This window comes from Entelurus aequoreus, linkage group LG26 (genome assembly GCF_033978785.1).
Source record: "Entelurus aequoreus isolate RoL-2023_Sb linkage group LG26, RoL_Eaeq_v1.1, whole genome shotgun sequence".
Lineage (NCBI taxonomy): Eukaryota > Metazoa > Chordata > Actinopteri > Syngnathiformes > Syngnathidae > Entelurus > Entelurus aequoreus.
This window is the reverse complement of record NC_084756.1, coordinates 35,746,010-35,769,804: the sequence shown is the minus strand read 5'-3', so window position 1 is coordinate 35,769,804 and position 23,795 is coordinate 35,746,010. Positions and strand designations below refer to the sequence as shown.

General features: G+C 40.2%; 2 protein-coding genes across 3 annotated transcripts in view; both read left to right on the top strand.

Moving 5' to 3' along the window:
• The first annotated feature begins 3,357 nt into the window (after positions 1-3,357).
• pde12 (phosphodiesterase 12) lies at positions 3,358-21,582 on the top strand. Its single transcript, XM_062037935.1, has 8 exons — positions 3,358-3,411; positions 3,489-4,214; positions 8,652-9,079; positions 9,193-9,298; positions 13,314-13,458; positions 13,521-13,599; positions 13,659-13,781; positions 20,660-21,582. Exons 2-8 carry the CDS (start codon positions 3,670-3,672, stop codon positions 20,983-20,985), a joined length of 1,752 nt encoding a protein of 583 aa, XP_061893919.1. The 5' UTR covers positions 3,358-3,411; positions 3,489-3,669; the 3' UTR covers positions 20,986-21,582.
• A 1,865-nt stretch (positions 21,583-23,447) lies between these two features.
• gmppb (GDP-mannose pyrophosphorylase B) overlaps positions 23,448-23,795 on the top strand; it is a 28,164-nt gene continuing 27,816 nt past the window's right edge. The window contains exon 1 of one of the 2 annotated variants that reach the window (XM_062037940.1): positions 23,448-23,756. The gene's annotated coding sequence lies outside the window, so the exon portion shown is untranslated. The remainder of the gene's footprint in view (positions 23,757-23,795) is intronic. The other variant, XM_062037941.1, reaches the window with a different exon arrangement.

The window sequence follows — 23,795 nt, the reverse complement described above, 5'->3', positions numbered from 1 at the left end:
AACTTTTTATAAAATTATTTTTAAAAAATTAAAAAAAATTGTAATTTTTTTTTTTAGACATGTATCTCGTGCGCACGAGAAACTTTCTCGTGCGCACGAGAAACTTTTTATAAAATTATTTTAAAAATTTTTTTAAAAATTGTAATTTTTTTTTTTAGACATGTAATTTTTTTAAATTATTTAAAAAAAATATATATATATTATAAAAATGTTTTTAATTTTTTTTATAATTTTATAAAAAGTTTCTCGTGTGCACAAGAAACTTTTTATAAAATTATTTTAAAAAAAATTTTAAAAAATATTTATAATTTTTTTTTTACTTTTTCTTTTTTAGACATAGTTTCTTTTTATAAAATTATTTTGAAAAAAATGTATATATTATAAAAAATTTTTTTATAATTTTATAAAAAGTTTCTTGTGCGCACGAAAAACTTTCTCATGCGCACGAGATACATGTCTTAAAAAAAAAAAAAAAAAAAAATTATAAATATTTAAAAAAAAAAATTTTTTTTTAAATATTTATAATTTTTTTTTTTACTTTTTTTTTTTTTAGACATAGTTTCTTTTTATAAAATTATTTTGAAAAAAATGTATATATTATAAAAAAAATTTTAAATAATTTTATAAAAAGTTTCTTGTGCGCACGAAAAACTTTCTCATGCGCACGAGATACATGTCTAAAAAAAAATAAAACAATTAAAAAAATTAAAAAAATATTTTTTTCCCCATGTCCCTTTAGGGGCTCTGTAATTTTGAGATTTTAAGTACCGGTACCAAAATATCGGTATCGGGACAACCCTATAATGTACTCACATGATCTACTTTAAGAAACTGTTCACACTCGAAGTGTTGACAAAGAACAAGGGAGAAGAATCCTGATAAACTTTGTGAACCTTATTTTTTTTTAAAAGAGGAAATCTTATTTATCTCATAAAGAATGAATTAAAAGATCAATGACTTTTCTGTTTTGTTTCATCAGCCGCATTACAGACATGGTTTGGAAACAATTAAGGTACATTTACAAAATATTTCTGTGCAAATAAGCCATTTTGCAATGATTATATCTGCAGATTACAGTCCGGTGCGGCTAATATAGGAAAAAATCCTATAAAATTTTGTGGTTGCCTCTCAAGACCCAGCAATGCATTTTGTCCACTGTAAGGGACGAGCGTTTCACAGCCTTATTCCAGAAGCGAAACACTTGCTGGGCTGTGGAAAGGACATCTTTGGCTTGCTAGTGATGTACAATTTCTTGGAGTTTTTCCAATCAAAGAGAAGACGTGTGTTTTCTAAATACATTATTTGTTCTGCCCCTCAAATAAATGGGAACAAATATAATTTAATAGTTAATTTTTGTCCATTGTAAATGACATAAAACATAAAATAAACACACTGTATGATTTTTTTTTTAATTAATGCAATGTGTTAATAACTCTCAAAGGGATTATACACATGTACTTTTACCTCCATCCAGTTGGGGGCAGTAATGCTTTTTACAGTGCACTTGTATGTGGCCCTCGCTGATTAAAATAGTGTTTTCTAAATAAAGTATTTGTTCTGCCCCTCAAATCAATAGAAAAAAGATCATTTAATAGTTCATTGTTGTCCATTGCAAAGGACATAAAACATAAAATAAACACACTGTATGATTTGTTTTAATGTACTGTATTAGCAGGTATCAAAGGGATTATACACGTGTACTTTTACCTCCATCCAGTCGGGGGCAGTGATGCTTTTTACAGTGCACTTACATGTGGCCCTCACTGATTAAAATAGTGTTTTCTAAATAAAGTATTTGTTCTGCCCCTCAAATCAATAGAAAAAAGATCATTTAATAGTTCATTGTTGTCCATTGCAAAGGACATAAAACATAAAATAAACACACTGTATGATTTTTTTTAATGTACTGTATTAGTAGGTATCAAAGGGATTATACACGTGTACTTTTACCTCCATCCAGTCGGGGGCAGTGATGCTTTTTACAGTGCACTTATATGTGGCCCTCACTGATTAAAATAGTGTTTTCTAAATGAAGTATGTGTTCTGCCCCTCAAATCAATAGAGAAAGGATCATTTAATAGTTCATTGTTGTCCATCCACGCATAAAACATAAAATGAACACACTGTATGATTTTTTTTGTAATTAATGAAACGTATTAATAGGTCTCAAATGGATTATAGCTGTGTACTTTTACCTCCATCCAGTTGGGGGCAGTGGTGCTTTTTACAGTGCATTTATATGTGGCCCTCACTGATTAAAATAGTGTTTTCTAAATAAAGTATTTGTTCTGCCCCTTAAATCAATAGAAACAAGATCATTTAATAGTTCATTGTTGTCCATCCACGCATAAAACATAAAATAAACACACTGTATGATTATTTGTTTTATTAATGTACTGTATTCATAGGTATCAAAGGGATTATAGCTATGTACTTTTACCTCCATCCAGTTGGGGGCAGTAATGCTTTTTACAGTCCACTTATATGTGGCCCTCTCACTGATTAAAATAGTGTTTTCTAAATAAAGTATTTGTTCTGCCCCTCAAATCAATAGAAAAAAGATCATTTAATAGTTCATTGTTGTCCATCCACGCATAAAATATAAAATAAACACGCTGTATGATTTTTTTTTGTAATTAATGAAACGTATTAATAGGTCTAAAAGGGATTATAGCTGTGTACTTTTACCTCCATCCAGTTGGGGGCAGTGATGCTTTTTACAGTGCACTTGTATGTGGCCCTCGCTGATTAAAATAGTGTTTTCTAAATAAATTATTTGTTCTGCCCCTTGAATCAGTAGAAAAAAGATCATTTAATAGTTAATTTTGTCCATTGCAAAGGACATAAAACATCAAATAAACACACTGTATGATTTTTAAAGGGATTATAGCTGTGTAATTTTACCTCCATCCAGTTGGGGGCAGTGATGCTTTTTACAGTGCACTTATAATTTCCTAAATAAAGTATTTGTTCTGCCCCTTAAATCAATAGAAAAAAGATAATTTCATAGTTCATTGTTGCCCATCCACGCGTAAAACGTAAAATAAACGCACTGTATGATTTTTTTTTGTAATTAATAGGTCTAAAAGGGATTATACATGTGTACTTTTACCTCCATCCAGTTGGGGGCAGTGATGCTTTTTACAGTGCACTTATAATTTTGTAAATAAAGTGTTTGTTCTGCCCCTTAAATCAATAGAAAAAAGATAATTTAATAGTTCATTGTTGCCCATCCACGCGTAAAACGTAAAATAAACGCACTGTATGATTTTTTTTCTCGTAATTAATAGGTCTAAAAGGGATTACAGCTGTGTACTTTTATCTCCATCCAGTTGGGGGCAGTGGTGCTTTTTACAGTGTATTTATATGTCGCTGAAGAAGACTGTACAGCTAACTTCGTTGATCACATAAGTATGTTACCGCCTTGTTGCAAAGTTAATATCAAAGTAGCAGATATTCAAATGTTATTTTTTGCTTGTTGAACGTAGACGCTTCAGGTTTAATAGACATAGTTTAAAACACATTTCGCTGACTGACGACACCAGGAAGTAGACGGCCCCTCGCTGACGACACCAGAAAGTAGACGGTCCCTTGCTGACGACACCAGGAAGTAGACTGCTCCCTTTGCCGCCGACTCTCGCTACTTCCGGTGTAGTTCTCGGGGGCTTGATGTTGAAAAAGCTCCCCGCTGCTCTGCTGTGCTTTCCCCGTCGCCTGCTCTCCGTCAGCCGCCTTCTCGGCAGTATGGAGCCGGCGGTGGTGAGGTGCGTCGCCGGGGAGCCCAGGCTGACCATCTCGTTCAGCATGGCGGGCAGCCAGAAGCACATGCAGCGGGAGCAGGACGAGCCTCTGGGCAAGGTCCTGTCCCGCATCGCCTGCAACCTCGCCAAGGGCCAGAGCCAGGCCAAGAAGACCAAGAGGAAGGAGCGGCAGCAGCCCTCCGAAAGCCCGGAGCTCGCCGTGGTCAAGCTGCTGGTGGACGGCGGCGAGGTGGAGGACACGGTGGTCAACTCGGAGGCGTGGAGGGACGGAGCCGTGCTGCGGGTGGGGGACGTGGAGTACTTGGTCAGCAGGAACTCTCCCGCCTTCACCACCGCCGAGCTGCCCGCCTCCCTCTTGGCTGGATTCCCCGTGTGTCCCAAGCTGGAAGTGGAGTTCGGAGACCTGCAAGACTGCGAGTTCCTATGGTTCAAAGAACAAGTCCCAAATATAAGGTATTCAAGTCAAGGCAGTGTTGTTCAACCACTGTGCCGCGGTGAGATCAGAGGTGGGTAGAGTAGCCAGAAATTGTACTCAAGTAAGAGTACTGTTACTTTAGAGATGTATTACTCAAGTAAAAGTAAGGAGTAGTCACCCAAATATTTACTTGAGTAAAAGTAAAAAGTATGTTGTGAAAAAACTACTCAAGTACTGAGTAACTGATGAGTAACCTGTTCCTTTAATGATGACGCAACAAATAATGCACAAAAACATAAAAATAGCAATGAGCAAATTCAGAGCCAGGAATATCTCTTAAGCAACTAAAACAATAATATATATTAAATAATAATACATTAACTTAAAAAAAAATAAGGCAAATTGAGCCACAATAACTTAACAGCACCATAGGCTCAGTAGGCAGAGATTACAAAGGAAAATAACAAGTTAGCCTCTACGCAAACCATAAACTGATAGGTGTGGGCTACACCTGGGAACACACTGTGCACTTCTGATTGGTGTTTCTATGCATGCGTGAGTGTGTGTGTGTGTGTGTGTGTCTATGAGGCTGCAGTGCATTAATAGGTGAGGGCGGACCTACGTCACTTCCGCCTACCAATCCCCTAGCAACCGGGAATTCGTTGAAAACAAACCAGCTCACAGCGAACACAGCATTGACAGAAAAAGCATTTAACGAGCGTTGTGGCTTGGAAGTTGGCGTTAAATCCTTCATTTACGCATTTTTACTTATTCGCATATCGTGTGAAAAAACGAAAATGTATTATTTGCGTCAGACTCGTCTCAGTGAACTTTAAAGCTTCTCAGGCTTAGCTTAGCTTGCTAGTTAGCTTAGCCTGCACGCTACTAAGAAAGAGACGCGGAAGTTATCAACAACAAGATCAAGTGTTAGTGTATAAAATATTGAGAGATTTGAGGGCTACATGTATTGTTTAAGTACAACAAAGGAGAGTTTAAACAGAGAAGGGGGAGGCGGCAAAATAACCTAATAAGGAAAGTAATACCAAGATTACGGGTAAATAATACTGGAATGTCCGGCAAAAAACCCCAAAAGAAAGCAGACTGACCCCTAGTAGCCTGGTCCTTGTAAGTTGTAGCCTTATGAAGGCGCAGTATAGCAGGCGAATAATGTACAAAATATATGTCTTTGTATTGAAAAGTCTTGCAGACAGCATTTTGCAACTGTCTTGAAAAGTTGATTAAATGGCAACATGAAAATTATAGGGTTTATTGGTTTTTAAAAACCCAACTGTTAAGTGCAAATTTAAACGAAACCGGTTTTCGAAAAAAGCTAGCTAGGCTATAGACTATATAGTATATACCGCATGTTATTTTTGTACAACAACAACTTCAGCTGTCAAACGTTATAAGGTACAAATTCAACAAGTACAACATTAGCACGGACGGTATAGCCAAGTTGTGGTTAAGAAGGTGGATTTTTGTTCCTTATATTTACCAGAAACGAAGTGATCCGAACACACGACCCGGGACTTTGGGGGACTCCAGTGAGAACCGTCCTCGTTTTCCCGGTGTAAAGCTGCGAGCCATTTGTCTCGTCTCTGTGGGCTTTTATCGCGCTTTGGCAGAACAAAATACAACCTTTGTTTTCCCTGTTTCCAGTTGTGGTTAGCACAACCAAAAAAAACTCAGTTTTTCTGCATTTTGGAGGCAGAATGACGGGTTTAACCAGCGTAGGTCGACAGGTTAAAGAGTAATGGCAACGGTTTGTTTTCAACGCCAGTCTGGTTGCTATGGCTCGAAGAACCCGTATGTAGCTCAGTTGCCCGGATGTCGGCCCTCACTTATAAATGTCCCCACACGATGTACATTTGACAGTGATTCATAGCAGGGAAGCTAACATCAGCCTACGGTGACAGCCAAAATATCTACTAACGTTACTTACCGCCATGTGCTTCCTCAAATTTGACGTTGAGTTCATGTAAGCTTAAGCTTGTTGTTTTGCCGCTGAAACTTTATGTGCAGTTGATCATGTGACCGCCTGGCTCTGTTTGATTGGTGAAACGGAGTCAAACGTCACCAGTGACTGCATTTGATTGGTGAAACGGAGTCAAACGTCACCAGTGACTGCAGTTGATTGGTGAAACAGAGTCAAACGTCACCAGTGACTGTATTTGATTGGTGAAACAGAGTCAAACGTCACCAGTGACTGTATTTGATTGGTGAAACGGAGTCAAACGTCACCAGTGACTGCAGTTGATTGGTGAAACAGAGTCAAACGTCACCAGTGACTGTATTTGATTGGTGAAACGCAGGCATGCGATAGATCCTACTTTGAAGGTCTGTCTGACAAACCAAAACAAACAAAGCGTGCATTAACAGATGGATAAAAATCAGTAGCGAGCTGAATGTAGATAAATGGAGCGGAGTAAAAGTAGCGTTTCTTCTCTATAAATATACAAAAGTAAAAGTATGTTGCATTAAAACTACTCTTAGAAGTACAATTTATCCCAAAAGTTACTCAAGTACATGTAACGGAGTAAATGTAGCACGTTACTACCCACCTCTGCGTGAGATACAGTCTGGTGTGCCGTTGGAGATTATCTCATTTCACCTATTTGGGGTAAAAAATATGTTTTGCAAACCAGTAATTATAGTCTGCAAATGATGTGTTGTTGTTCAGTGTCGGTGCTGTCTAGAGCAGTGTTTTTCAACCTTTTTTGAGCCAAGGCACATTTTTTGTGTTGAAAAAATGCGGAGGCACACCACCAGCAGAAATCTTTAAAAAACGAAACTCAGTTGACAGTAAAAACTCGTTGTCACAATTGTTGGATATGACTTTAAACCATAACCAAGCATGTATCAATATAACTCTTGGGCTGTATTTATCAAGCTTCTTAGAATTACTCCTAAGAAGTCTGTTAAGAGTTGACTTAAGAGTAAAGAAATTCTTCACTGAAAGCTGCACTTAAAAGTTAGTTATCAAGCGTCTTACTCACACTTTCAGCGAAGTGTAGGACTGAATCTTAAGTGTCACACTCAAAGCTGAATTACATCATTACTATGTGCCGTAAACGCAATTTTAGATGACGTCATTTCTGTGTCCATAGAAATGACCAATCACGGAAGGGAATCCCTTGTCTAAGAATAAAGAAATATCTTAGAAATATTAAAGTGGACAATAGGAGCGTATATTTTGACAATAAACTACAAAATAATACACAACAAACAAACAATATTGGCAATGAATCAAAAATAAATGTTTCCTTTTCTTTCCAATTCATTAATTAGGCAACTAATTTGAAACTGGTGTTGTTGCAGATGAGATGACGCCCCTTATTAAATCTGTGACAAAAATAATACCTGCTTTGTCTAAACGATACCGTTTGATCAGTTGCTCGTCATCAAACAAAGCCAGGACATCGTTCCGCTCCCTGAACGTTCGCGCACGTCTCTCTCGCCTCAGTGCCATCCCCCGCTGGCAACTCCTAACCACTTAGGACACCTCTGAAGGTCTCTTAAATATCGTGGAGAGTAGGAGTGATTCTTAGACTTAAGAAAGTTGATAAATAGCTTTTATTCTTAAGTTTCAGAGTAGGACTAAATTTCGCAAATTCTCAGTACTTAAGTGTAAAATGGCACTCCAAGACGCTTGATAAATACGGCCCCTGGTCTCAAAGTAGGTGTACTGTCACCACCTGTCACATCACGCCCTGACTTTTTTGGACTTTTTTGCTGTTTTTCTGTGTGTAGTGTTTTAGTTCTTGTCTTGCACTCCTATTTTGGTGGCTGTTTCACTTTTTTTGGTATTTTCCTGTAGCAGTTTCATGTCTTCCTTTGAGCGATATTTCCCGCATCGACTTTGTTTTAGCAATCAAGAATATTTCAGTTGTTTTTATCCTTCTTTGTGGGGACATTGTTGATTGTCATGTCATGTTCGGATGTACATTGTGGACGCCGTCTTTGCTCCACAGTAAGTCTTTGCTGTCGTCCAGCATTCTGTTTTTGTTTACTTTGTAGCCAGTTCAGTTTTAGTTTCGTTCTGCATAGCCTTCCCTAAGCTTCAACGCCTTTTCTTAGGGGCACTCACCTTTTGTTTATTTTTGGTTTAAGCATTAGACACCTTTTTACCGGCACACTGCCTCCCGCTGTTTCAGACATCTACAAAGCAATTAGCTACCGGCTGCCACCTACTGATATGGAAGAGTATTACACGGTTACTCTGCCGAGCTTTAGACAGCACCGACACTCAACAACAACAACACATCATTTGCAGACTATAATTACTGGGTTGCAAAAAATATTTTTAACCCAAATAGGTGAAATTAGATAATCTCCCACGGCACACCAGACTGTATCTCACGGCACACATGGTGGTTGAAAAACACTGGTCTGGAGCTCAGCATAGTAACCATGTAATACTCTTCCATAACAGTAGGTGGCAGCCGGTAGCTAATTGCTTTTTTTTCCCGTTGCAGTGCTCAAACCTCCGGCGACGCAGCCGTTGAAGACATGGCCTGGACAGAAGTAGGACGTGCCAGAGTCTACGTCCCCACCAATCGGGACATTGGCTGCAGGCTCAAACTCTGCTGCACGGCCAAAGATGGACGCCGCAGAGGGCAGCTCAAAGAACTGGTCTCGGCCAGTGCCATCGAGGCCGGACCGGGCGTGTGCACGTTCGACACCCGACACGCGTACACGGCCAAGCAGGTGGACTGGCCGTCTGTGAGGGTGGTGTCCTACAACATCCTGGCCGACATCTACGCCCAGACAGAGCTGTCCAAGACTGTGCTGTACCCCTACTGCGCCCCCTACGCCATGCAGCTGGACTACAGGCAGAACCTGATCAAAAAGGAGCTGGCAGGATACCACGCTGACATCATGTGTCTGCAGGAGGTTGACAAAGGTCACTTGTCATGTCTATGGAATAGTTTGACTTATTAGACACAAGCAACAGGAACATTCTGTCAGATATCCTGTCATGTTTTTCCTGACGTTGTCGTGTCTTTATTGTTACAGGTGTGTTTTTGGACAGTCTGACCCCGGCCCTCGATGCCTTCGGCCTGGATGGCGTTTTTAGGGTTAAAGAGAAGCAACATGAAGGACTGGCGACTTTCTATCGCAGGTTTGCTACAATTTGTTCTTTTTATCATGGGAAGTAGTGTCAATTGAAGTGATCAATCATCCAACAGCTGTGTATCGAAACTTAAAGCAATATATTTTATATGTTAAACTTCCCAATATTGGCCCTAAAAATATCCCCTGCAGAGAAAAATATTATACCCCTTGTCTTAGGGCTGGGTGATGTATGGAATATACTCGATATATCGCGGGTTTGTCTCTGTGCGATATAGAAAATGACTATATCGTGATATTGGAGTATAGATAGATAGATAGATAGTACTTTATTGATTCCTTCAGGAGAGTTCCCTCAGGAAAATTTAAATTCCAGCAGCAGTGTACAGAATTGAGATCGAATTTGAAAAAGTAAATAATGGGGGTATAAATGGAAACAAAATAGAGAAATATTGCAATAGAATAAAAACAAAAAGCATCAATGAGAATACAAATATAACAGTAAAATAAGAATATAACAAGAGAGAAACTAGGCCGGGGGTCGGCAACCCGCGGCTCTAGAGCCGCATGCGGCTCTTTAGCGCCGCCCTAGTGGCTCTCTGGAGATTTTTCAAAAATGTATGAAGAATGGAAAAAGATGAGGGGGAAAAAAAATCTATTTTTTTGTTTTAGTAGGGTTTCTGTAGGAGGACAAACATGACACAAACCTCCCTAATTGTTATAAATCACACTGTTTGTATTAAACATGCTTCACTGATTCGAGTATTTGGCGAGCGCTGTTTTGTCCTACTAATTTTGGCGGTCCCTGAACTCACCGTATAGTTTGTTTACATGTATAACTTTCTCCGACTTTCTAGGACGTGTTTTATGCCACTTCTTTTTCTGTCTCATTTTGTCCACCACACTTTTAACGTTGTGCATGAGTGCACAAAGGTGAGTTTTGTTGATGTTATTGACTTGTGTGGAGTGCTAATCAGACATATTTGGTCACTGCATGACTGCAAGCTAATCGATGCTAACATGCTATTTAGGCTAGCGATATGTACATATTGCATCATTATGCCTCATTTGTAGGTATATTTGAGCTCATTTAGTTTCCTTTAAGTCCTCTTAATTAAATGTATATCTCATGACACATGTAATATGGCTTTTAATTTTTTGCGGCTCCAGACAGATTTGTTTTTGTATTTGTGGTCCAATATGGCTCTTTCAACATTTTGGGTTGCCGACCCCTGAACTAGGCATTAGTGACCATGTTATGAAAACGTATTACACTGTTATTGTTTTGCATCCCCCGTCATTCTAGTACCCCCCCCTCCCTCCCAGAGAGGAGTTGTACAGTCTAATGGCGTGTGGGACAAAGGAGTTTTTTTAGTCTATTAGTCCTGCTCTTGGGATGAAACAGTCTAGCACTGAACAGGCTCCTCTACGTTCTCACGCAGTTGCTTTTAGCTGCGGGCATTACACTACATCAGTGGTTCTTAACTAGGGATGATACTCAAAACCGGTTTTCCCGGATTGTTCGATAAGAAAAGAACAGAGTCCTCGGACTCGAATCCCTTTTTGAGAACCGGTACCCGTTATCGAGACCACTATAGTAAAGAAAAAGAGTTGGTTCTTTATTCGAATCCCTCGGAAGGAATCCCGTCCCGACCAGAAATGCTCCGTGTGACATCACAAGAAATGGCGTCACGTAGCTCAGTCATTAGGCGCAGATAGCGAAAGCAGGAAAAAAATGGACGGGAAAAAGCGCTCCAAGGTGTAATAAAGTTCAAAACAAAAGGTATAATCCAATGAATAACTTTACTGGGAGATTTGAGCAAACACATGAAGAACACTTTTACGACCAACCGGAAACATAGCAACCAGGCTAGCAACGCACCTCCTTTACGGCAGCTGTCGCAACGTTCTTAACACAACCGCAGCACATACATATATGACATCTCCCTTTTTTAACTTTTGTTTTTCTTTCCTTGTAAACAAAACAAAATCACACTGTATATGTGTTGTCTGTCTAATTATAAATAATGCAGACGAGGCGTGTTGGCTGAGTTCTTGACGTTTACTTTCACAGCGTGCTCATTCTTAGCTGCCGGGTGACGATATGCAACACTTTTCGGGGCTACCGCGCATGCTCGTCACTCCCGTTGCATGCTGGGTAGTGTAGTTGTTATATTCCCTAGCTCAGGGGTCGGCAACCCGCGGCTCCGGAGCCGCATGCGGCTCTTTGACCACTCTGATGCGGCTCAGCTACATACATGCCGACCCCCCCTGATTTTCCCAGGAGATTTATGGATCTCAGTGTCTCTCATAGATTGCTCCCAGGGAAAAAAATAATCCTATTTCCACTCAAATTTCCAAACAAAAGGGCATGCCCTAATTGCACTGCAGTGATTGTCCTCTATAGCATACAGCGTGCCAGTTCTGCCACATGTTGCATGTTGTTATTACTTGTACACACAGGAGACAGCAAAGCATACTTAGTCATCAGCCACACATCTTACACTGACGGTAGCCGTATCAAACAACTTTAACATTGTTATGTTACAAATATGTGCCACACTGTGAACCCACACCAAAAAAGAATGAAAAACACATTTCTGGAGAACATCTGCACTGTAACATAACATAAACACAACACAACCATTACCCAGAATCCCATGCAGCCCTAACTCTTCCGGTCTGGATTATACACCCCGCTACCTTACAACCCCCCCCACACATCAAACCCCCCCCCCCCCCTCTCCTTGCGTTGGTTGAGCGGAAGAGTTAGTGCTGCATGGGATTCTGGGTATTGGTACCGTCAGTGTAAGATGTGTGGTTGCTGAGGTAGTACGCCTTGCTGTCACTTACGTGGACAATCTGGAACTGCATTCTACGTGTGGTCAACAGGTGCGCTGTTAGGCCAGCCTGTAGAGGGCGCAAAATGCAGAGTCATCACGCTCTGATATTTGGGTGTCTCCCGTTAAAAGTGAGAGGATTGGCAAGTATGACGCCATCAAGCGTCATTCGTTCAAAACTCGCGGGCTGCGCTAACATCAAATGTCCACATTAAAGTGCGTGCCGGTGCGCGTGTCGGAGACCCCTGGTTAATATAGCACAAAGCATTTAAGCTCTGTATGCAGTGTTTTTCATTTTAAATTGTACATTTTTTTTTGTGGCTCCGATCACTTTCTTTAATTTGTGAAACTTGCCAAAATGGCTCTTTGAGTGGTAAAGGTTGCCGACCCCTGCCCTAGCTCATAACATCGTTCCCCCTATAAAGAAATAATGTTAACTCAATAAAGTGTATTTCTTTTTTTAGCTTTAACTTTTAATTTTTTAGCATTGTAACCACATTTGCAAATAGCTTTTCTCTTCATAGAATTTTCTTTCAATAAAGAAATAAGGTGCAAAAATGTCAAAGCATCATAACAAACAGTTATGTCAAATAGCAGCAGAATTGCACTTTTTGGAGAGCTGTATTATTTTCAGTTTTGTGCCCAAGGGACTGGTTTTATTTAACACTATATTATTATTTATACAACTATAGTGATCACAGAGACAGGTTGTTTTTGTGTTACTGTATATATTTGTTTTTCTGAAAAATCCCACTTAATATACTTTGGGTAACAACAGTCAATATTTATTTATTTTATTTTATTTTTTTGGGGGGGTAACAGTCAATATTTATTTATTTATTAGATTAAATTGTTTTCTTATATAATAAAAGTGAGCTTTTGTTAAACCAAATATTGTGTGTTTTTTTCCATATACAACAACCTATCTGGACTCCATAAGAGAATCGATAAGGAATCGGTTCGATAAGAGGATTCAATAATATAGCGCTAATTGAAATAAAAATTCGATTAATTGTGCATACCAAGTTATGTGTATGGCTGCGGAATTAGAGAAAAAAGTGTAAGATTAGCTGAAAAAGTTAGCATGTAAATGTTAGCATGGTAACATGTTTCACATACCTAGTTATATGACTGTAAGGTGTATGACTGCGGAATTAGAGAAAAAAAAGTGTAAAATTAGCTGAAAAAGTTAGCATGTAAATGTTAGTATTTTTTTCCCGGTAGGACAAAATTGAAGCTGCTGAGTCGCCATGACATCATGTTGAGTGAGGCGCTGACCTCTGACCCCATCCACGGCGAGCTGCTGGAGAAGGTCTCCGCTAACAACTCCCTGAAAGACAAGATGGTCAAGAGGTCCACTACCTTACAGGTGCCGACACGCTTTTTATTGTTGTCCTTCCTCCTTGTGACACTTGACCCCCCCGACTGCAGGTCAGCATACTGGAGGACCTCAGCCAAGCCGGCAGGAAGGTGTGTGTGGCCAACACACACCTGTACTGGCACCCTCAAGGTACAACCATGGTTATGTTCCGTCTCTTCTTCTTCAAGCTGACTTCCTCTCCTCGAAAGGGGGGAACGTTCGCTTGGTGCAAATGGGCGTGGCCATGCGACACCTGAGTCATGTGATGGAGGAGGTCGCGCCAGGAGCCCCGTTGGTGTTTTGTGGCGACTTCAATTCCTCTCCGACCTCAGGTGACGCCACATTTTAGGCTCCTGTGTATCGCCATCTTCTACGTGACGGCATTTTCGGTTCACAACATCAACACTTCTCATGTTGTTGTCTTGTACATGTTGTTATGTTACAGCCTTATTCCAAGATGGAATAAGTTCATTTTTGTCCTCAAAATTCCACACACAATACCCCATCATTTTTAATTTTGTAAATGTAGTAAAAATAAAACAACTAAAAAATGCCATGCACATAAGTATTGACAGCCTTTGCTCAATACTTTGTTGATGCATCTTTGGCAGTAATTACAGCCACAAGTCTTTTTTGAATACGATGCCACAAGCTTGGCACACCTATCTTTAGACAGTTTCACCCATTCCTCTTTGCAGCACCTCTCAAACTCCATCAGAGTAAATAGGATGTCAATCAATCAATGTGTACTTACAGGGCTGGCCCGTGGCATAGGCCGTATAGGCAAATGCTAATGGGGCGCCACGCCAGTGCCACAAATGTTGGAGGGGAAAAGAAAAAAAAAAGTTGGTACTATTATTTCTAAATACATAAAATAATCCCACGTTAATTAAAATGCAAAGTATAGCCTATTTAATAGAAATATTATTTGTTACAACATTACGCCCCCCCCAATTTGTTTATTTTTGTTGTAGACTGAAAACATTTGGGTTTGACATGAAAAGATGAAAATGGGACAAGAGATCAACATTTCAGCTTTTATTTCTAGGTATTTACATCTGGATCTGATACACTACTTAGATCAGGGGTCACCAACCTTTTTGAAACCAAGAGCTACTTCTTGGGTACTGATTAATGCGAAGGGCTACCAGTTTGATACACACTTAAATAAATTGCCAGAAATAGCCAATTTGCTCAATTTACCTTTAACTCTGTTATTATTAATAATTAATGGTATTTACACTTAATTGAACGGTTTAAAAGAGGAGAAAACACGAAAAAAAATGACAATTACATTTTGAAACATAGTTAATCTTCAATTTCGACTCTTTAAAATTCAAAATTCAACCGAAAAAAAGAAGAGAAAAACTAGCTAATTCAAATCATTTTGAAAAAATTAAAAAAAATAATTTATGGAACATTAGTAATTTTTCCTGATTAAGATTAATTTTAGAATTTTGATGACATGTTTTAAATGGGTTAAAATCCAATCTGCACTTTGTTAGAATATATAACAAATTGGACCAAGCTATATTTCTAACAAAGACAAATCATTATTTCTTCTAGATTTTCCAGAACAAAAATTTTGAAAGAAATTGAAAAGACTTTGAAGTAAGATTTAAATTTGCTTCTACAGATTTTCTAGATTTGCCAGAATAATTTTTTTGAATTTTAATCATAATAAGTTTGAAGAAATATTTCACAAATATTCTTCGTCGAAAAAACAGAAGCCACAATGAAGAATTAAATCAAAATGTATTTATTATTCTTTACAATAAAAAAAATTAATTTACTTGAACATTGATTTAAATTGTCAGGAAAGAAGAGGAAGGAATTTAAAAGGTAAGGTACATGTGTTTAAAAATCCTAAAATAATTTTTAAGGTTGTATTTTTTCTCTAAAATTGTCTTTCTGAAAGTTATAAGAAGCAAAGTAAAAAAAATTAATGAATTTATTTAAACAAGTGAAGACCAAGTCTTTAAAATATTTTCTTGGATTTTCAAATTCTATTTGAGTTTTGTCTCTCTTAGAATTAAAAATGTCGAGCAAAGCGAGACCAGCTTGCTAGTAAATAAATACAATTTAAAAAATAGAGGCAGCTCACTGGTAAGTGCTGCTATTTGAGCTATTTTTAGAACAGGCCAGCGGGCTACTCATCTGGTCCTTGCGGGCTACCTGGTGCCCGCGGGCACCGCGTTGGTGACCCCTGACTTAGAATATAGCCCCTTTTGTTTCAACCTACCCATTTTTCATGAGAGCAAAAGTATTGGAACATGTGACTGACAGGTGTGTTTTGTTGCCCAGGTGTCTTCAAATTACATTGATTATTCAAACAATAAATAGCACAGAATGTCTGAGCTCAGGTTCAGATTGGGTAGGATAGGTTTTGCCTGTGCAGACTGCATTTAGAGGTGGAAGCAACATGAAAACCAGAGAGCTGTCTATGGGTGAAAAGGAAGCAATTGTGAATCTGAGAGAAGATGGACAATCAATCAGACATTGGCCATAGCCAGTACCACCATTTGGAATGTCCTGAAGAAGAAAGAAACCACTAGTGTACTAAGCAACAGACGTGGAACAGGTAGACCAAGGAAAACATCAGCAGTTGATGACAGAAACATTGTGAGAGCTATATAGAACAACTGTTAGTGACATCAGCAACAACCCCCAGAGGGCAGGAGTGAAGGTATCACAATCTAATGTTGGTAGAAGACTTCATGGACAGAAGTACAGAGGCTACACCAGAAGATGCAAACCACTCATTAGCAAGAAGAACGGGAAGGCCAGGCTGGAATTTGCCAAAAGGTACAGAGATGAGCCTCAAAAATTCTGGGAAAAGGTTTTATGGGACTGATGAGACAAAGATTAACTTTTTTCAAAGTGATAGAAAGGTGAACATTTGGAGAAAGAAAGGATGAGCTCATGATCCCAAACATACAAGCTCATCTGTGAAACATGATGTCATGTCTGGGACGTCATCTTCATTGATGATGTAACACATGATGGCAGCAGCAAAAAGAACTCAGAAGTCTACAGAAACATTTTGTCTGCTAATTTAAAGAACGATGCAACCATGCAGCAAGATAACGACCAAAACAACAAAGGAGTTGATCAGGGGCAAGAAGTGGAAGGTTTCAGACTGGCCAAGTCAGTCTCCAGACTTAAAGCCAATAGAGCATGCATTTGACCAGCTGAAGAGTAGACTGAAGGGAGTAACCCCCCAAAACAAACAACTGAAAGAGGCTGCGGTGAAAGCCTGGAAAAGCATCACAAAAGAGGAATGCAACAGTTTGGTGATGTCATCAATGCTCACAGGCTTGATGCACTTATTGAAAGCAAAGGATTTGCAACTAAATATTAAGTCTTATTCACTTTAATCTATTTTATGTTTATATGTTCCAATACTTTTGCTCACCTAAAAATGTTGTGTTCCGTTACAAATAATGCTATCTTCTAAGTAGTGTATCAGATCCAGATGTAAATACCTGGGGCCGTACTTATCAAGCTTCTTAGAGTGCCATTTTACACTTAAGTCCTGAGAATTTGCGAAATTTAGTCCTACTCTCAAACTTAAGAATAAAAGCTTTTTATCAACGTTCTTAAGTCTAAGAATCACTCCTACTCTCCACGATATTTAAGAGACCTTCAGAGGTGTCTTAAGTGGTTAGGAGTTGCCAGCAGGGGATGGCACTGAGGCGAGAGAGACGTGCGCGAACGTTCAGGGAACGGAACAATGTTTTGTTTTTGTTTTTATGACGAGCAGCTGATCAAACGGTATCGTTTAGACCAGGGGTCGGCAACCTTTACCACTCAAAGAGCCATTTTGGCAAGTTTCACAAATTAAAGAAAATAATGGGAGCCACAAAAAAATGTTTTTAATTTAAAATGAAAAACACCGCATACGAAGCTTTAATTGCTTTGTGCTATGTTAACCAGGGGTCTCAGACACACGCACCGGCACGCACCTTAATATGGAAATTTGATGTTACAGCGGCCCGCGAGTTTTGAATGAATGCCGCTTGATAGCGTCATACTTGCCAACCCCCTTATTATTTCCGGGAGACTCCCGAAATTCAGGGCGTGATGGCACTGCTTTTGGCGCCCTCTACAGTCTGCCCAAACAGTGTACCTGCCCGACCACATGTAGAATGCAGCTTGAGCTTGGTCACGTAAGTGACAGCAAGGCGTACTAGTTCAACAGCCACACAGCTTACACTGACGGTAGCTGTACAAAAACAACTTTAACACTGTTACGTTACAAATATGCGCCACACTTTGAACCCACACCAAAAAAGAATGACAAACACATTTCTGGAGAACATCTGCACTGTAACACAACATAAACACAACACAACAAATACCCAGAATCCCATGCAGCCCTAACTCTTCCGCTCAACCGACGCACGGAGGGGGGGAGGGTTGATGTGTGGGGGGGTTTGGTGGTAGCGGGGGTGTATAATCTAGACCGGAAGAGTTAGGGCTGCATGGGATTCTGGGTATTGGTTGTGTTGTGTTTATGTTGTGTTACGGTGCGGATGTTCTCCAGAAATGTGTTTTTCATTCTTTTTTGGTGTGGGTTCACAGTGTGGCGCGTATTTGTAACGTAAGTGTTAAAGTTGTTTTATACGGCTACCGTCAGTGTAAACTATGTGGCTGATGAGTAAGTATGCTTTGCTGTCTCGTACATGTGCAAGTAAAAGCTACATACAACATGTGGCTGGGCTGGCACACTGTTTGTAAATGCTAGTATAAAGGACAATTACTGCAGTGCATTAATTTAGTAATTAGAGTGAAAATAGGATTATAATTGCCATGGGTGTTATCTATGAGAGTCACTGAGATCCATAAGTCTCCTGGGGAAATCGGGGGGTCGGCAAGTATGCAGCTGAGCCGCATCAGAGTGGTCAAAGAGCCGCATGCGGCTCCGGAGCCGCGGGTTGCCGACCCCTGGTTTAGACAGAGCGGATATTATTTTTGTCACAGATTTAATACTTTTCGATTCCTTGTTGATTTCTGCATGTGGCTGCAGTGGGCTAGTATATATAGAGCCACCCACACCAGTTTCAAATTAGTTGCCTAATTAATGAATTGGAAAGAAAATGTTATGACAGTAGCGTATGTGTGTGGCCGTGAGGTGAGTGACGTCAGTGAGTGTGTGGGCGATAGAAGAGAGGGAGCGGTAGCGTGAGTGCCGGCGGGGACTAGTTTGTTTTGTATTATTTTGTAGTTTATTGTCAAAATATACACTCCCATTGTCCACTTAAATATTTCCAAGATATTTCTTTATTCTTAGACAAGGGATTCCCTTCCGTGATTGGTCATTTCTATGGACACAGAAATGACGTCACCTAAAATTCCGTTTACGGCACATAGTAATGTCGTAATTCAGCTCTGAGTGTGACACTTAAGATTCAGTCCTACACTTCGCTGAAAGTGTGAGTAAGACGCTTGATAACTAACTTTTAAGTGCAGCTTTCAGCGAAGAATTTATTTACTCTTAAGTCAACTCTTAGCAGACTTCTTAGGAGTAATTCTAAGAAGCTTGATAAGTACGGCCCCTGGAAATAAAAGCTGAAATGTTGATCTCTTTTCCCATATTAAACTTTTGATGTCAAACCCAAATGTTTTCAGTCTACAACCAAAATAAAGGAACTGGCCCCACCGTTCCAATACTTTTGGAGGGCATTGTATATCCCTAAATCACAAGTGTCTCAAAGGCCACAGCGACATCCACATCTGGGCAAGAAAAAACTCAACCCAATGGGATGACAATGAGAAACCTCGGAGGGGACCGCGGATGTGGAAGGTTTTCCTCTCTCCACAGAAAAATGCAGTATTTCTGACAGAGTGACCATCAGGTTCTTGGTCACCTCCCTGACTAGACTAAGATGAACGCATTAATGTACGAAGACGTCCTGCTTCCCATCCAACCTGACAGAGCTTGAGAGGTGCTGCAAAGAGAAATGGGCAAAGATAGGTGTGCCAAATTAAATTTGCAAAAAAAAATTACAAAATAAGTAAGTCGTAAGCAGTAAGCAGTAAGTCGGACACGTTTCCAGTGAGGGTAGGACTCCGCCAAGGCTGCCTTTTGTCACCCATTCTGTTCATAACTTTTATGGACAGAATTTCTAGGCGCAGTCAAGGCGTTGAGGGGATCCGGTTTGGTGGCTGCAGGATTAGGTCTCTGCTTTTTGCAGATGATGTGGTCCTGATGGCTTCATCTGGCCAGGATCTTCAGCTCTCACTGGATCGGTTCGCAGCCGAGTGTGAAGCGACTGGGATGGGATTTAGCACCTCCAAGTCCGAGTCCATGGTTCTCGCCCGGAAAAGGGTGGAGTGCCATCTCCGGGTTGCGGAGGAGACTCTGCCCCAAGTGGAGGAGTTCAAGTACCTCGGAGTCTTGTTCACGAGTAAAGGAAGAGTGGACCGTGAGGTCGACAGGCGGATCGGTCTTCAGTAATGCGGACGCTGTATCGATCCGTTGTGGTGAAGAAGGAGCTGAGCCGGAAGGCAAAGTTCTCAATCTACTGGTCGATCTACGTTCCCATCCTCACCTATGGTCATGAGCTTTGGGTTATGACCGAAAGGACAAGATCACGGGTACAAGCGGCCCAAATGAGTTTCCTCCGCCGGGGTGGCGGGTCTCTCCCTTAGAGATAGGGTGAGAAGAGCTCTGCCATCCGGGAGGAACTCAAAGTAAAGCCGCTGCTCCTCCACATGGGAGAGGAGCCAAATGAGGTGGTTCGGGCATCTAGTCAGGATGCCACCCGAACGCCTCCCTAGGGAGGTGTTTAGGGCACGTCCGACCGGTAGGAGGCCACGGGGAAGACCCAGGACACGTTGGGAAGATTATGTCTCCCGGCTGGCCTGGGAACGCCTCGGGATCCCCCGGGAGGAGCTGGACGAAGTGGCTGTGGAGAGGGAAGTCTGGGTTTCCCTGCTTAGGCTGCTGCCCCCGCGACCCGACCTCGGATAAGCGGAAGAAGATGGATGGATGGATGGAAATTACAAAATATTTTCCCATTGTCATTATGGGGTATTGTGTGTAGAATTTTGAGGACAAAACCATTTTGGACTAAGGCTTACATAACAAAATGTGGAATAAGTGAAGCAATGTGAATACTTTCCACTGTACATTGTTCAACACACGTCACTCCTGCACTACCTGTTTGGACATGTTTTTTTTCCCCAACCTGTTGTCCTGCCTCAGGTGTGCTCCAGCTCGTCACAGAGGCCACGGTTCCCCAGCAGCACGAGGACTGGAGCAGCTCGGGTCCGGAGGAGTCGTGCCCGATGGAGCTGCCCTCCACGCTCCCCCCCTTGCTGAGCGCCTGCGGCCCGCTGGCCTACACCAACTACGTGGGTGGCTTCCAAGGCTGCCTGGACTACATCTTCATCCAGCCGGAGAGGATGCAGGTGGAGCAGGTGATCCCTCTGCCCAGCCACGAGGAGGTGACCACTCACACGGCTCTGCCCAGCGTGGCGCACCCGTCTGACCACATCGCGCTGGTCTGCGACCTGCGCTGGAACCCCTGACCTGTGAGCGCCCGGGTCAAACGCGTCCAAGAAATGGACCCAAGTCACATTTGAGCAACTAAATTATCTCATTTAAAGAGCTTCAATGTCTGAAGTTGTTATTTAAAGTTCTTTTAATCACTGATATTCAGTGTTTATTTATAGATTAGACTCAATTCTCAACGAAATAGATGGCAACTTATCATTAGTTTGTTTCGACATTAACCAAGCGTTACTCACTGGTCCCTTTATTTGAAATAAATGTCCCTAAGTACCACTTTTAAGTCTGCACACTTTTTTTGTTTACAATCTGTTGGACTAAACAATTGTAATAGAGTAACAGTCTTGTCAATGTGGTTACAGGCTGCCGGGCTTCTGGAAACATTCGCTGCCCAACACTACGACTTTATTCTCATGACATTCCAAATTCATTCTTATCGTACAATTGGGGCGGCGTGGCTCGGTTGGTAGATCGGTCGTGGTAGCATCTTGAGGGCTCCAGGTTCGATATCCGCTTCTGCCATCCTAGTCACTGCTGTTGTGTCCTTGAGCAAGACACTTCACCCACCTGCTCCCAGTGCCACCCACACTGCCTTCATACTTGCCAACCCTCCCGGATTTCTCCCGATTTCCAGCCGGACTTAAGGCACGACCCCGCCAGGTCCGTGCGGACCTGAGTGGGGACAGCCTGTCGTCACGTCCGCTTGGCCAACCAAAAAGTAACCACAGAACATATAGTGTTCTGTGGTTACTTTTTGGTTGGCCAACGGTTTACGTTGTATTGCGCACCCTGACGGCAAGTGTGGCAGTTGGTTCTGAAGTATGAAGTAAAGAGACGTAACTTCGTCACCTCGCCTGGTTATTGACTCCAACCCAGAATATTACACTGCACATACCTACGCTCCTTCAAAGGCTGTGCTACTGACATCGAGTAATTTGCATAATTTTCTCTAAAAAGGCTCAAAAAATGTATACTTACTAATTAATAATAACAGTTTTCTTTTAAACGTCCATCCATCCATTTTACAATATAATTACAACACTTTATGTACATATTTATATACAGATTTGAACAATAAGTTATTCACTGAAATATATTTATTAATTGTGGTTCTTACAAAAAATATATCTTATAAAATATAAAAGCTAAAATGTCTCTTAAAGCTCTGCCCCTTTACTTAGTGCATACTAAATCATTTAACTTTAGCCTACTACTACAACCATATTATTTACCAGCAACATAAAGTGAAACAGAGGCAGAGGTGTCCTGCCACAGTTGGTAACAAATAAACAGAAAACAGTAGTGGTCAAATACAAATAAGGCAACAAAAGAAGTATCCTACACTTCTCTTTTATAAAGTAAATCTGAACAGCCTAGATGGGCATCTACATCAACTATATGATTTGCCTGAGAAGCTGGACAGGCCAAAAAAAATAAAAAATAAATTTAATTTTTTTTTATTTGTGGCGGACGTAATTCTTTCGTGGCGGGCCGCCACAAATAAATGAATGTGTGGGAAACACTGGTATATATATATATATAAAAAATAAAATACACACATATATATATAGCTAGAATTCACTGAAAGTCAAGTATTTATTTTATTTATTTATATATATATATATTAGGGCTGCAACTAACGATTAATTTGATAATCAATTAATCTGTCGATTATTACTTCGATTAATCGATTAATAATCGGATAAAAGAGACAAACTACATTTCTATCCTTTCCAGTATTTTATTGAAAAAAAAACAGCATACTGGCACCATACTTATTTTGATTATTGTTTCTCAGCTGTTTGTACATGTTGCAGTTTATAAATAAAGGTTTATATTAAAAAAAATGCGCATGCGCATAGCATAGATCCAACGAATCGATGACTAAATTAAAAGCCAACTATTTTTATAATCGATTAGTTGTTGCATCCCTAATATATATATATATATATATATATAAGAAATACTTGAATTTCTGTGAATTCTAGCTGTATACTCCTCCCCCTTAACCCCCCCATAAGTATTTTGACGCGCTCATTATGAAAAATAATAAAGCTACAAAAGCACTTGTTACTAGACCTATTTTCTAAAAAAAAATATAGATATATATATTTCATCCAAATTTGTACATTACAACTATCAGATTACGCAAATGGCTGCCTTTTTTTTACGCAGTGTCACATGTTTTCAGAACACAGCTCTGGTCGCCACGCTGTTTTTCTCCCATTGGTCAGAAGTAGTGAAGAGGCGGGGCCAGAGCGTACCATTCGCGCCCTTGTTGAGGGGTGTAAAGATAGACTCAATTAAAGTTTACGGAGAACGTATGACAGTTTTGGACCACTTTTACCCTAAAAAAATGAATAATATTAACTAAGTTAATCATTTTGGATTTCTGTGACCACAAATGAGTTTAAAATTCTTACGAAGCCGGTGGGTACCATCGAGTGAAGTTAGTGACGACAAGCTACGGCTCATTGTAAAGTGCAACATGTTTAGTCAAGCCTAACCGGAAGTTCTGTATTTGTGCCATAAGTGAACCCTTTTTAAACTTATTAATGAGAAGTATATGTTGTTGTTATTATTTTTAAGTACGTACCTGTGTTGTTAGTCTATTGTACGTTCGTTGCGTCCGCAACATTGTCGTTTTATTTTGTAAAGCAATACCGCATAAACAGGTTTAATAACTTTAGCCTTGACACCGAGCGGTCAAACCGGAAACTAAACAACAAAGTGGAATTTGAAGCATCTTACGTGTCACTAAGCAGAGAGAGCAGCCGTGGACCGCAGCAACGTGAGTTTAAAAACATTTTTTACAGCAAATTTTAAGTCG

What these genes read in the sequence shown, in the direction of transcription:
- pde12 (XM_062037935.1), top strand. Translation starts at nt 3,670, where the DNA reads ATGTTGAAAAAGCTCCCCGCTGCTCTGCTGTGCTTTCCCCGTCGCCTG. An exon ending in CTGGCGACTTTCTATCGCAG is followed by an intron (nt 9,299 to 13,313) that starts GTTTGCTACAAT and finishes TTTTCCCGGTAG; the next exon opens with GACAAAATTGAAGCTGCTGA. An exon ending in CAATTCCTCTCCGACCTCAG is followed by an intron (nt 13,782 to 20,659) that starts GTGACGCCACAT and finishes GTCCTGCCTCAG; the next exon opens with GTGTGCTCCAGCTCGTCACA.